This window comes from Eucyclogobius newberryi, unplaced genomic scaffold, assembly GCF_026437365.1.
Source record: "Eucyclogobius newberryi isolate DKJ021-1_F unplaced genomic scaffold, fEucNew1.0.hap1 SCAF_16, whole genome shotgun sequence".
Lineage (NCBI taxonomy): Eukaryota > Metazoa > Chordata > Actinopteri > Gobiiformes > Gobiidae > Eucyclogobius > Eucyclogobius newberryi.
Genome location: NW_027315790.1, coordinates 2687659 through 2698921, shown reverse-complemented (window position 1 = coordinate 2698921; position 11263 = coordinate 2687659). Strand labels below are relative to the sequence as shown.

Sequence of the window (11263 nt, the reverse complement as noted above, 5' to 3'; positions counted from 1 at the left end):
CATGTGCGTTTGTTTATTAGCGCGACAGATCGCATCACATCTCTCGTCTCCCGTAGATTTCTGTCTTTTTCTGAGTCAGCTTGAACTGTCTTTCTCCGTTTTAATTTTGTCCCGTACACTGAGGGAACTATATCATGATAGATCAATGCGCTTAGACGCGCGGAAACGTGCTGCTTATGGGGACGAGCCGCACGAGGCTGCAGGTGAGCGGTAGGTGCGTTTTATGATTGGCAGGACTAAAGGGCCGTCCACGCCACGAGGAAATGAGACTCAGATTTGGGTCCAAAAAATCGTCCATTCGACCTTTAAGACATAAATACATTGTAAATATGATTCATTTCCGCAGAGGTGTGAAGAGTTTAAAGGAGACATATTATGCTAAAACGTTACAATTGTTTTCCTTCTCAAAGTTATATTTAGAGTCATCTGAGGAAACTGTCCTCCTGCGTCTCTGTTTCCCCCTGTCACGTCCACAGCTCTGGACTTCACGTCTATATTCCAGACAAACGCATAATATGTCTTCTTTAAAATGTCTCGAGGAGAGAAAAACATGTTAACCACATGAACAATCAAGTATGAGTTGTTTGTTTTACTAAACTATGTAACGGATGAAGAATGATCAGTTCTTGCATGACTCTCCTGCCTCAGCCCAGTGCTCCTGGTCAGCCTGGTCAGCCTGGTCAGCCTGGTCCAAACAGAGAAGGACAGTCTGGTGCCGCAGTCACACACATTTCATTTTGTCTGTAGAACACTAACAGACCAATCACAGGCACATTTCCTGAATCAAAACATTCAACATTTCAATGGTCAAAAACAGAACAGACTCTTGGCACTGCACTGCTGCTATATGAGGACAAAACCTCAGACTGCTTCTTTAAAACATTAGTTCCCATTCATGGTGAGGACAGCAGCACGTTCCTCTGATGCGTGTGTGTTTAAAGCAGACTGAACCTCTCTTTGTGGAACACAGAAAGACCAGGCAGGTGAGGCGTGGCAGGTGAGGCGTGGCAGGTGAGGCGTGGCTTCTTGCTCTTGATGGAGGTGTGCTGTGGTTGTAGGGCCCGTCTCTGAGTGAGGACCTGAGTGCCAGCAGCAGCAGCTCTGTGGAGATCAGCAGCTGCGGGGGCGGGGCTAAGCTGGGCCCCTCCCCTCTGGCCTTGTCTTCAGACGAGGTACTGTTCTACACAAACAAGGTGGACAATACAGCAGCGTGGGACAGGTCGTGGGACAGGTCGTGGGACAGGTCGTGGGGCAGGTCGTGGGACAGGTCGTGGGGCAGGTCGTGGGACAGGTCGTGGGGCAGGTCGTGGGGCAGGTCGTGGGACAGGTCGTGGGGCAGGTCGTGGGACAGGTCGTGGGGCAGCTCGTGGGGCAGGTCGTGGGACAGGTCGTGGGACAGGTCGTGGGGCAGGTCGTGGGGCAGGTCGTGGGAAAGGGGACGTGTTGCAACACACTATGAGCTTTATGTAGCTTCAGTCTTTTCATGAATCCTCTTTTGATTCTCTGCTCCGTCTCTGAGCCTCAAAAAACACACGCTTACAATTTCCCAGTTTTGTGATGTCAGAGGTGGAACTACAGAGACTCCTGTTGTTTTGAGTCCACAAAGTGAGTCCAGTATTCATCACAGACTCTATCTGATCGCTTCTGCCTCAAGTCATCGTCATTACAACTGTGATCTTACATTACTGCATGAGGGAAGACGTCAGATGCCCTGCCTTTAGTCTTTACTTCCTACAGTCTATAGCCCGTCCTGCAGCCTTTAGTCTTTACTTCCTACAGTCTATAGCACGTCCTACAGCCTTTAGTCTTTACTTCCTACAGTCTATAGTACGTCCTGCAGCCTTTAGCCTTTACTTCCTACAGTCTATCGTACGTCCTGCAGCCTTTAGCCTTTACTTCCTACAGTCTATAGCACGTCCTACAGCCTTTAGTCTTTACTTCCTACAGTCTATAGCCCGTCCTGCAGCCTTTAGTCTTTACTTCCTACAGTCTATAGCCCGTCCTGCAGCCTTTAGTCTTTACTTCCTACAGTCTATAGCCCGTCCTGCAGCCTTTAGCCTTTACTTCCTACAGTCTATAGCCCGTCCTGCAGCCTTTAACCTTTACTTCCTACAGTCTATAGTCCCTTCTGCAGCCTTTAGTCTTTACTTCCTACAGTCTATAGTACGTCCTGCAGCCTTTAGCCTTTACTTCCTACAGTCTATAGCACGTCCTACAGCCTTTAGTCTTTACTTCCTACAGTATATAGCCCGTCCTGCAGCCTTTAGTCTTTACTTCCTACAGTCTATAGCCCGTCCTGCAGCCTTTAGTCTTTACTTCCTACAGTCTATAGCCCGTCCTGCAGCCTTTAGTCTTTACTTCCTACAGTCTATAGCCCGTCCTGCAGCCTTTAGTCTTTACTTCCTACAGTCTATAGCCCGTCCTGCAGCCTTTAGTCTTTACTTCCTACAGTCTATAGCCCGTCCTGCAGCCTTTAGTCTTTACTTCCTACAGTCTATAGCCCGTCCTGCAGCCTTTAGCCTTTACTTCCTACAGTCTATAGCCCGTCCTGCAGCCTTTAGTCTTTACTTCCTACAGTCTATAGCACGTCCTACAGCCTTTAGTCTTTACTTCCTACAGTCTATAGTACGTCCTGCAGCCTTTAGCCTTTACTTCCTACAGTCTATAGTACGTCCTGCAGCCTTTAGCCTTTACTTCCTACAGTCTATAGCACGTCCTGCAGCCTTTAGTCTTTACTTCCTATAGTCTATAGCCCGTCCTGCAGCCTTTAACCTTTACTTCCTACATTCTATAGCACGTCCTGCAGCCTTTAGTCTTTACTTCCTACAGTCTATAGCCCGTCCTGCAGCCTTTAGCCTTTACTTCCTACAGTCTATAGCCCGTCCTGCAGCCTTTAACCTTTACTTCCTACAGTCTATAGCACGTCCTGCAGCCTTTAGTCTTTACTTCCTACAGTCTATAGCACGTCCTGCAGCCTTTAGCCTTTACTTCCTACAGTCTATAGTACGTCCTGCAGCCTTTAGCCTTTACTTCCTACAGTCTATAGCACGTCCTGCAGCCTTTAGCCTTTACTTCCTACAGTCTATAGCACGTCCTGCAGCCTTTAGTCTTTACTTCCTACAGTCTATAGCACGTCCTGCAGCCTTTAGTCTTTACTTCCTACAGTCTATAGTCCGTCCTGCAGCCTTTAGCCTTTACTTCCTACAGTCTATAGTCCGTCCTGCAGCCTTTAGCCTTTACTTCCTACAGTCTATAGCACGTCCTGCAGCCTTTAGTCTTTACTTCCTACAGTCTATAGCCCGTCCTGCAGCCTTTAGTCTTTACTTCCTACAGTCTATAGCCCGTCCTGCAGCATTTAGCCTTTACTTTCTACAGTCTATAGCACGTCCTGCAGCCTTTAGTCTTTACTTCCTACAGTCTATAGCCCGTCCTGCAGCCTTTAGTCTTTACTTCCTACAGTCTATAGCCCGTCCTGCAGCCTTTAGTCTTTACTTCCTACAGTCTATAGCTCGTCCTGCAGCCTTTAGTCTTCACTTCCTACAGTCTATAGCACGTCCTACAGCCTTTAGTCTTTACTTCCTACAGTCTATAGCCCGTCCTGCAGCCTTTAGTCTTTACTTCCTACAGTCTATAGCCCGTCCTGCAGCCTTTAGTCTTCACTTCCTACAGTCTATAGCCCGTCCAGCAGCCTTTAGTCTTTACTTCCTACAGTCTATAGCACGTCCTGCAGCCTTTAGCCTTTACTTCCTACAGTCTATAGCCCGTCCTGCAGCCTTTACTTCCTACAGTCTATAGCACGTCCTGCAGCCTTTAGCCTTTACTTCCTACAGTCTATAGCCCGTCCTGCAGCCTATAGTCTTTACTTCCTACAGTCTATAGCCTGTCCTACAGCCTTTACTTCCTACAGTCTATAGGACGTCCTGCAGCCTTTAGCCTTTACTTCCTACAGTCTATAGCCCGTCCTACAGCCTTTACTTCCTACAGTCTATAGTACGTCCTACAGCCTTTAGTCTTTACTTCCTACAGTCTATAGTACGTCCTGCAGCCTTTAGCCTTTACTTCCTACAGTCTATAGCCCGTCCTGCAGCCTTTAGCCTTTACTTCCTACAGTCTATAGCCCGTCCTGCAGCCTTTAGCCTTTACTTTCTACAGTCTATAGCCCGTCCTGCAGCCTTTAGCCTTTACTTCCTACAGTCTATAGCACGTCCTGCAGGCTTTAGCCTTTACTTCCTACATTCTATAGCATGTCCTACAGCCTTTAGTCTTTACTTCCTACAGTCTATAGCCCGTCCTGCAGCCTTTAGTCTTTACTTCCTACAGTCTATAGCCCGTCCTGCAGCCTTTAGTCTTTACTTCCTACAGTCTATAGCCCGTCCTGCAGCCTTCAGTCTTCACTTCCTACAGTCTATAGCCCGTCCTGCAGCCTTTAGTCTTCACTTCCCACAGTCTATAGCCCGTGCTGCAGCCTTTAGTCTTCACTTCCTACAGTCTATAGCACGTCCTGCAGCCTTTAGTCTTTACTTCCTACAGTCTATAGCACGTCCTACAGCCTTTAGTCTTTACTTCCTACAGTCTATAGCCCGTCCTGCAGCCTTTAGTCTTTACTTCCTACAGTCTATAGCCCGTCCTGCAGCCTTCAGTCTTCACTTCCTACAGTCTATAGCACGTCCTACAGCTTTTAGTCTTTACTTCCTACAGTCTATAGTCCTTCCTGCAGCCTTTAGCCTTTACTTCCTACAGTCTATAGCCCGTCCTGCAGCCTTTAGCCTTTACTTCCTACAGTCTATAGCCCGTCCTGCAGCCTTTAGTCTTTACTTCCTACAGTCTATAGCACGTCCTACAGCCTTTAGCCTTTACTTCCTACAGTCTATAGCACGTCCTACAGCCTTTAGTCTTTACTTCCTACAGTATATAGCCCGTCCTGCAGCCTTTAGCCTTTACTTCCTACAGTCTATAGCCCGTCCTGCAGCCTTTACTTCCTACAGTCTATCTCACGTCCTGCAGCCTTTAGCCTTTACTTCCTACAGTCTATAGCCCGTCCTACAGCCTTTACTTCCTACAGTCTATAGCTCGTCCTGCAGCCATTAGCCTTTACTTCCTACAGTCTATAGCCCGTCCTGCAGCCATTAGCCTTTACTTCCTACAGTCTATAGCCCGTCCTGCAGCCATTAGCCTTTACTTCCTACAGTCTATAGCCCGTCCTGCAGCCATTAGCCTTTACTTCCTACAGTCTATAGCCCGTCCTGCAGCCATTAGCCTTTACTTCCTACAGTCTATAGCACGTCCTGCAGCCTTTAGTCTTTACTTCCTACAGTCTATAGCCCGTCCTGCAGCCTTCAGTCTTCACTTCCTACAGTCTATAGCACGTCCTACAGCCTTTAGTCTTTACTTCCTACAGTCTATAGCCCGTCCTGCAGCCTTTAGCCTTTACTTCCTACAGTCTATAGCCCGTCCTGCAGCCATTAGCCTTTACTTCCTACAGTCTATAGCCCGTCCTGCAGCCATTAGCCTTTACTTCCTACAGTCTATAGCCCGTCCTGCAGCCATTAGCCTTTACTTCCTACAGTCTATAGCACGTCCTGCAGCCTTTAGTCTTTACTTCCTACAGTCTATAGCCCGTCCTGCAGCCTTCAGTCTTCACTTCCTACAGTCTATAGCACGTCCTACAGCCTTTAGTCTTTACTTCCTACAGTCTATAGCCCGTCCTGCAGCCTTTAGCCTTTACTTCCTACAGTCTATAGCACGTCCTGCAGCCTTTAGTCTTTACTTCCTACAGTCTATAGCCCGTCCTGCAGCCTTTAACCTTTACTTCCTACAGTCTATAGCACGTCCTGCAGCCTTTAGTCTTTACTTCCTACAGTCTATAGTCCGTCCTGCAGCCTTCAGTCTTCACTTCCTACAGTCTATAGCACGTCCTACAGCCTTTAGTCTTTACTTCCTACAGTCTATAGCCCGTCCTGCAGCCTTTAGTCTTTACTTCCTACAGTCTATAGCCCGTCCTGCAGCCTTTAGCCTTTACTTCCTACAGTCTATAGCCCGTCCTGCAGCCTTTAGCCTTTACTTCCTACAGTCTATAGCACGTCCTGCAGCCTTTAGCCTTTACTTCCTACAGTCTATAGCCCGTCCTGCAGCCTTTCCTTCCTACAGTCTATAGCACGTCCTGCAGCCTTTAGCCTTTACTTCCTACAGTCTATAGCCCGTCCTACAGCCTTTACTTCCTACAGTCTATCGCACGTCCTGCAGCCTTTAGCCTTTACTTCCCACAGTCTATAGCCCGTCCTGCAGCCTTTAGCCTTTACTTCCTACAGTCTATAGCACGTCCTGCAGCCTTTAGTCTTTACTTCCTACAGTCTATAGCCCGTCCTGCAGCCATTAGCCTTTACTTCCTACAGTCTATAGCCCGTCCTGCAGCCATTAGCCTTTACTTCCTACAGTCTATAGCCCGTCCTGCAGCCATTAGCCTTTACTTCCTACAGTCTATAGCCCGTCCTGCAGCCATTAGCCTTTACTTCCTACAGTCTATAGCCCGTCCTACAGCCTTTACTTCCTACAGTCTATAGCACGTCCTGCAGCCTTTAGCCTTTACTTCCTACAGTCTATAGTCCGTCCTGCAGTCTTTAGCCTTTACTTCCTACAGTCTATAGCCCGTCCTGCAGCCTTTAGCCTTTACTTTCTACAGTCTATAGCACGTCCTACAGCCTTTAGTCTTTACTTCCTACAGTCTATAGCCCGTCCTGCAGCCTTTAGTCTTTACTTCCTACAGTCTATAGCCCGTCCTGCAGCCTTTAGCCTTTACTTCCTACAGTCTATAGCCCGTCCTGCAGCCTTTAGCCTTTACTTCCTACAGTCTGTAGCACATCCTGCAGCCTTTAGCCTTTACTTCCTACAGTCTATAGCACGTCCTGCAGCCTTTAGCCTTTACTTCCTACAGTCTGTAGCACATCCTGCAGCCTTTAGCCTTTACTTCCTACAGTCTATAGCACGTCCTGCAGCCTTTAGTCTTTACTTCTTTGCTGTAGTATCTTTGCTGTTCCTGCACTGCACTTTTTTTTTCAAGCCCCTCCTCCAGTTTGGGGTCTCCAGCTCGTGCTCTGCACAGATGTTTCTTACACTATGTCAGCTCCTGGTGATGGAGCTCCATGTGTGCTGTCCCTGCAGCATCTGCACCTGCAGTTATGTGTGGGATGATCTCAGGGCCCTTTGCACAGCTACACCTTGGCTCTTGTCTGGTGTGGTAGATCTGGTGTTCAGGTCCTGCTCCTGTCCTGCCATGATCAGGGCCTCTGTCCTTCAGACCGGCTCTTCCTAAGCATATATAATATATACTTATATATTAGTAAGCAGTGATCTACTCTTGCGTTCTTCACTTCCTCCAGGAGCTGTGGACTCTTCCATAAGATCATGTTTTACACTAAGACTCTTTGAGGTGAATCTGAGGATCATCTATACAATCCCATTGTTTTAAACACTTGGGATTAAAAGAGCCTGATGTCCTGCTGCAGGACGGTGCTGGAGGAGGAGAGCTCGGGGCAGCAGCTTGTACTCATAGCACTTCAGGGCAAAACGTCTGTTTTAAAGGGATCAACTTCAGCCTTTGTACTCAGTATCTTGACTTGATTGTGGGGCGCGGCCCTTATGGCCCTGGAGCCTTTCTAGATGCTCGGCTTGTGTGATGTGAAGGGCCCAGGGGACCCACACTCACTGACAGAGGACAGTGTCAGTTGGAGGGACCTTGTGGTTGTGTTTTGTGGCGGTTTAGACTGTTAGACAGATCAGGACGGCGCCATCTGCTGGATGAGGGTGGACGTGTCTCCAGTGTCAGCGTTTAATTGTGCGATTCTGTGTTTGTTGTGCTGCTCAGAGTCTGGACATGATCGAGGACGAGGTGAGGCCACTGTGTGTGTGTGTGTGTGTGTCTGTGTGTGTGTGTGTGTGTGTGTGTGTGTGTGTGTGTGTCTGTGTGAGTGTGTGTGAGTGTGTGTGTGTGTGTGTCTGTGTGTGTGTGTCTGTGTGTGTGTCTGTGTGTGTGTGTCTGTGTGTGTGTGTCTGTGTGTGTGTCTGTGTGTGTGTCTGTGTGTGTGTCTGTGTGTCTGTCTGTGTGTGTGTGTGTGTGTGTCTGTGTCTGTGTGTGTGTCTGTGTGTCTGTGTGTGTGTGTGTGTGTCTGTGTGTCTGTGCGTGTGAGTGTGTGTGTGTGTGTCTGTGTGTGTGTGAGTGTGTGTGTGTGTGTCTGTGTGTGTCTGTGCGTGTGTGTGTGTCTGTGTGTGTGTGTGTGTGTCTGTGTGTGTGTCTGTGTGTGTGAGTGTGTGTCTGTGTGTGTGTGTGTGTGTGTGTCTGTGTGTGTGTGTGTGTCTGTGTGTGTGTGTGTGTCTGTGTGTGTGTGTGTGTCTGTGTGTGTGTGTGTGTGTGTGTGTCTGTGTGTGTGTCTGTGTGTGTGTGTGTGTCTGTGTGTGTGTGAGTGTGTGTGTGTGTCTGTGTGTGTGTGTGTCTGTGTGTGTGTGAGTGTGTGTGTGTGTCTATGTCTGTGTGTGTGTGTGTGTGTGTGTCTGTGTGTGTGTGTGTGTGTGTGTGTCTGTGTGTGTGTGTGTGTGTGTCTGTGTGTGTGTGTGTGTCTGTGTCTGTGTGTGTGTGTGTCTGTGTCTGTATTGTAAGTTGTGGTTCCACTCAGTGTCCTGTGTGTGCCTCAGATCCTGGATGAAGGCTGCAGGGTCCTGGACTGGGCCCCTGAGCACGTGGCCCTCTGGCTCTCAGGCCTCGGACTGGAACTCCATATCCCACAATTCACTGCTCTGAACATAGACGGACAACACTTGCTGCGGCTGGACAGCATTGGCCTCAAGGTAAGAGCTAACCCTGACCTCTGACCTCTGACTGTGGTTCTCAAATGACTCACAGCAAGTACCACCTCTGAGGACCACGCTCTGAGGACCATGCTCTGAGGACCACTCGCTCAGGACCACGTTCTGAGGACCACGCTCTCAGGACCACACTCTGAGGACCACGCTCTGAGGACCACGCTCTCAGGACCACGCTCTGAGGACCACGCTCTGAGGACCACGCTCTCAGGACCATGCTCTGAGGACCACGCTCTGAGGACCACGCTCTCAGGACCACGCTCTCAGGACCACGCTCTCAGGACCACGCTCTGAGGACTACGCTCTCAGGACCACGCTCTTAGGACCACGCTCTCAGGACCACGCTCTCAGGACCACGCTCTCAGGACCACGCTCTGAGGACCACGCTCTCAGGACCACGCTCTCAGGACCACGCTCTCAGGACCACGCTCTCAGGACCACGCTCTCAGGACCACGCTCTGAGGACCATGCTCTCAGGACCACGCTCTCAGGACCACGCTCTCAGGACCACGCTCTCAGGACCACGCTCTCAGGACCACGCTCTCAGGACCACGCTCTCAGGACCTAAGATTAGAGCTGAACATTGATCAGCATTTTTATTCATCGACAAATTGTTGTGAAAAGATTAAAACATTGCATAATTTAAAAAAATATTCAGAAAATAAACCCAAATTAGCCGGGTTTCCCCTCTTTTCTGCTCTGTGTATTTTAGGGGCCTCTACAGCACTTTGAGGGGCCCAAGAGACTCAGATTGCTCGCCAAAAAATCCTCTATTATTCCTTTAAGGAAACCAATGTTGTGTGTCCTGTAAAGCATGTGTGTGTCACTTCCTGTGTGTTGTGTGTTGTGTGTTGTGCAGGCTCTGGGCGTGAGCTCGTCCCAGGACCGCGCCCTGATGAAGAAGAGGATCAAGGAGATGAAGGTTCTGCTGGAGAAAACCCGACAGAACCGTCAGAGAGAGCGAGCTCGCAGGAGAGACACGGGACACACGGAAGAGTGACGGCCCAGTCCAGCGCCACCTGCTGATCAAGCCACCGCACTGCAGCCATGCTGAGGGGGCCCCACACTGGCCCCTGGAGGACCCCTGGAGGACCCCTGTAGGACCCCTGGAGGACCCCTGTGAGGAGGCACAGGGTGAAGGAGAGCTGAGACCATCCAGAGCCTTCTCCTGGTTTTAGCCATATGAATATGACAAGGAAATATTTATTCACGTTTTATTTATTTACACGATGGATTCTGTCAAAGCGTTTGAACCGTTCTAAACTCGTCTCCTGTGCCATTTTGTGTCAATCCTGCAGAGCAAAGTCCTCTTCATGAAGCGGCAGGTCAGGGTCGTGCTGCTGGACCTGCAGTGGACAAAGACAGAGACAAACGTTGATTCTAGTGGCGCTCCTACAGGACACTGTCTGCTGTGTCACAAGGACTACTGCCCCTTGGTGGACCGGGCGGGTACTTCAGGAACACTCTTATTTGTAACATGCAAAAAACACTGAATATTTATGAGTAAAAATGGCTTGAATTACAGGACGGATGTGGAAATGCCTTGGCAAATATTGCAAACAGATATTTTTGTTAATGGTGAAGATTATAAACTGACTTTAAAAGACTGAAATATGAAGTGATCAAGTAAAACAAAGTCCACAAGCATTTCAGAACCAAACTACCGAGTGAGCAGGTTTTATATATAAGTGTTATATATACAACACTGAATGACTCCTATAAAGTACTGAAAGTATAAAGTATATTGAACTAATCTCAAAATTCTTTCTCCCAAAGTGTAAGAGTTTTTGTATTTCTAAGGTTCTGCTCTTAACACATTGGGGGAAATCTTATAAGCTTAAAATGGGTAGAATTAAACCAAAACTCTTCTGAATTCAAGCCATTCTACATTTTGTAACTCCCGTTTGCAGAATCCAGACCTTTTCCTGCTGCAAACACTCGCTCCAAAGGCCTTTTTCTATCCTCCTGAACACGCCGCCTTTAGAACACGTCTTTCTGAGTCAGAGGTGGAGGGTTTTTATGATTACGAAAAATAACACAACTTTTCCTATTAATATGAATTATGACTAATGCTGCTGAAGATGGAGAGGAAGAAAATCACACTGAAAACATGACTAAACTGTATGCTCTACTATTCATAATATACATATACAATACAAATCAAAGCCCCAAATAATTCAAATATGAGGGTAATATATTTTTTCAGAAAAAATTAAAACACACATTGGATAAAACTTATGTTAGTGTTTTCTTTCTTTCTTTCTTTCTTTCCATAAGTGCAGTACATCCACCATCTTGTCCACAAAACACACTTTATGATTCTTATTTGTTAATAGTTTACCTTAATATAGCAGCATAACATCTTATCTTATCTTATGACACGTAAATGAATAAAAAACACTTTTACTCA

The 11263-nt window shown here is 47.9% G+C and overlaps 1 protein-coding gene across 1 annotated transcript in view; it reads left to right on the top strand.

The window, feature by feature from the left end:
* ppp1r9a (protein phosphatase 1, regulatory subunit 9A) overlaps positions 1–10112 on the top strand; it is a 112327-nt gene extending 102215 nt beyond the window's left edge. Inside the window, exons 17-20 of the mRNA XM_072448415.1 lie at positions 1059–1172; positions 7862–7885; positions 8686–8838; positions 9713–10112. Of these exons, the coding sequence (XP_072304516.1) occupies positions 1059–1172; positions 7862–7885; positions 8686–8838; positions 9713–9853 (432 nt within the window). The 3' untranslated portion in view covers positions 9854–10112. The remainder of the gene's footprint in view (positions 1–1058; positions 1173–7861; positions 7886–8685; positions 8839–9712) is intronic.
* Positions 10113–11263: the final 1151 nt, after the last annotated feature.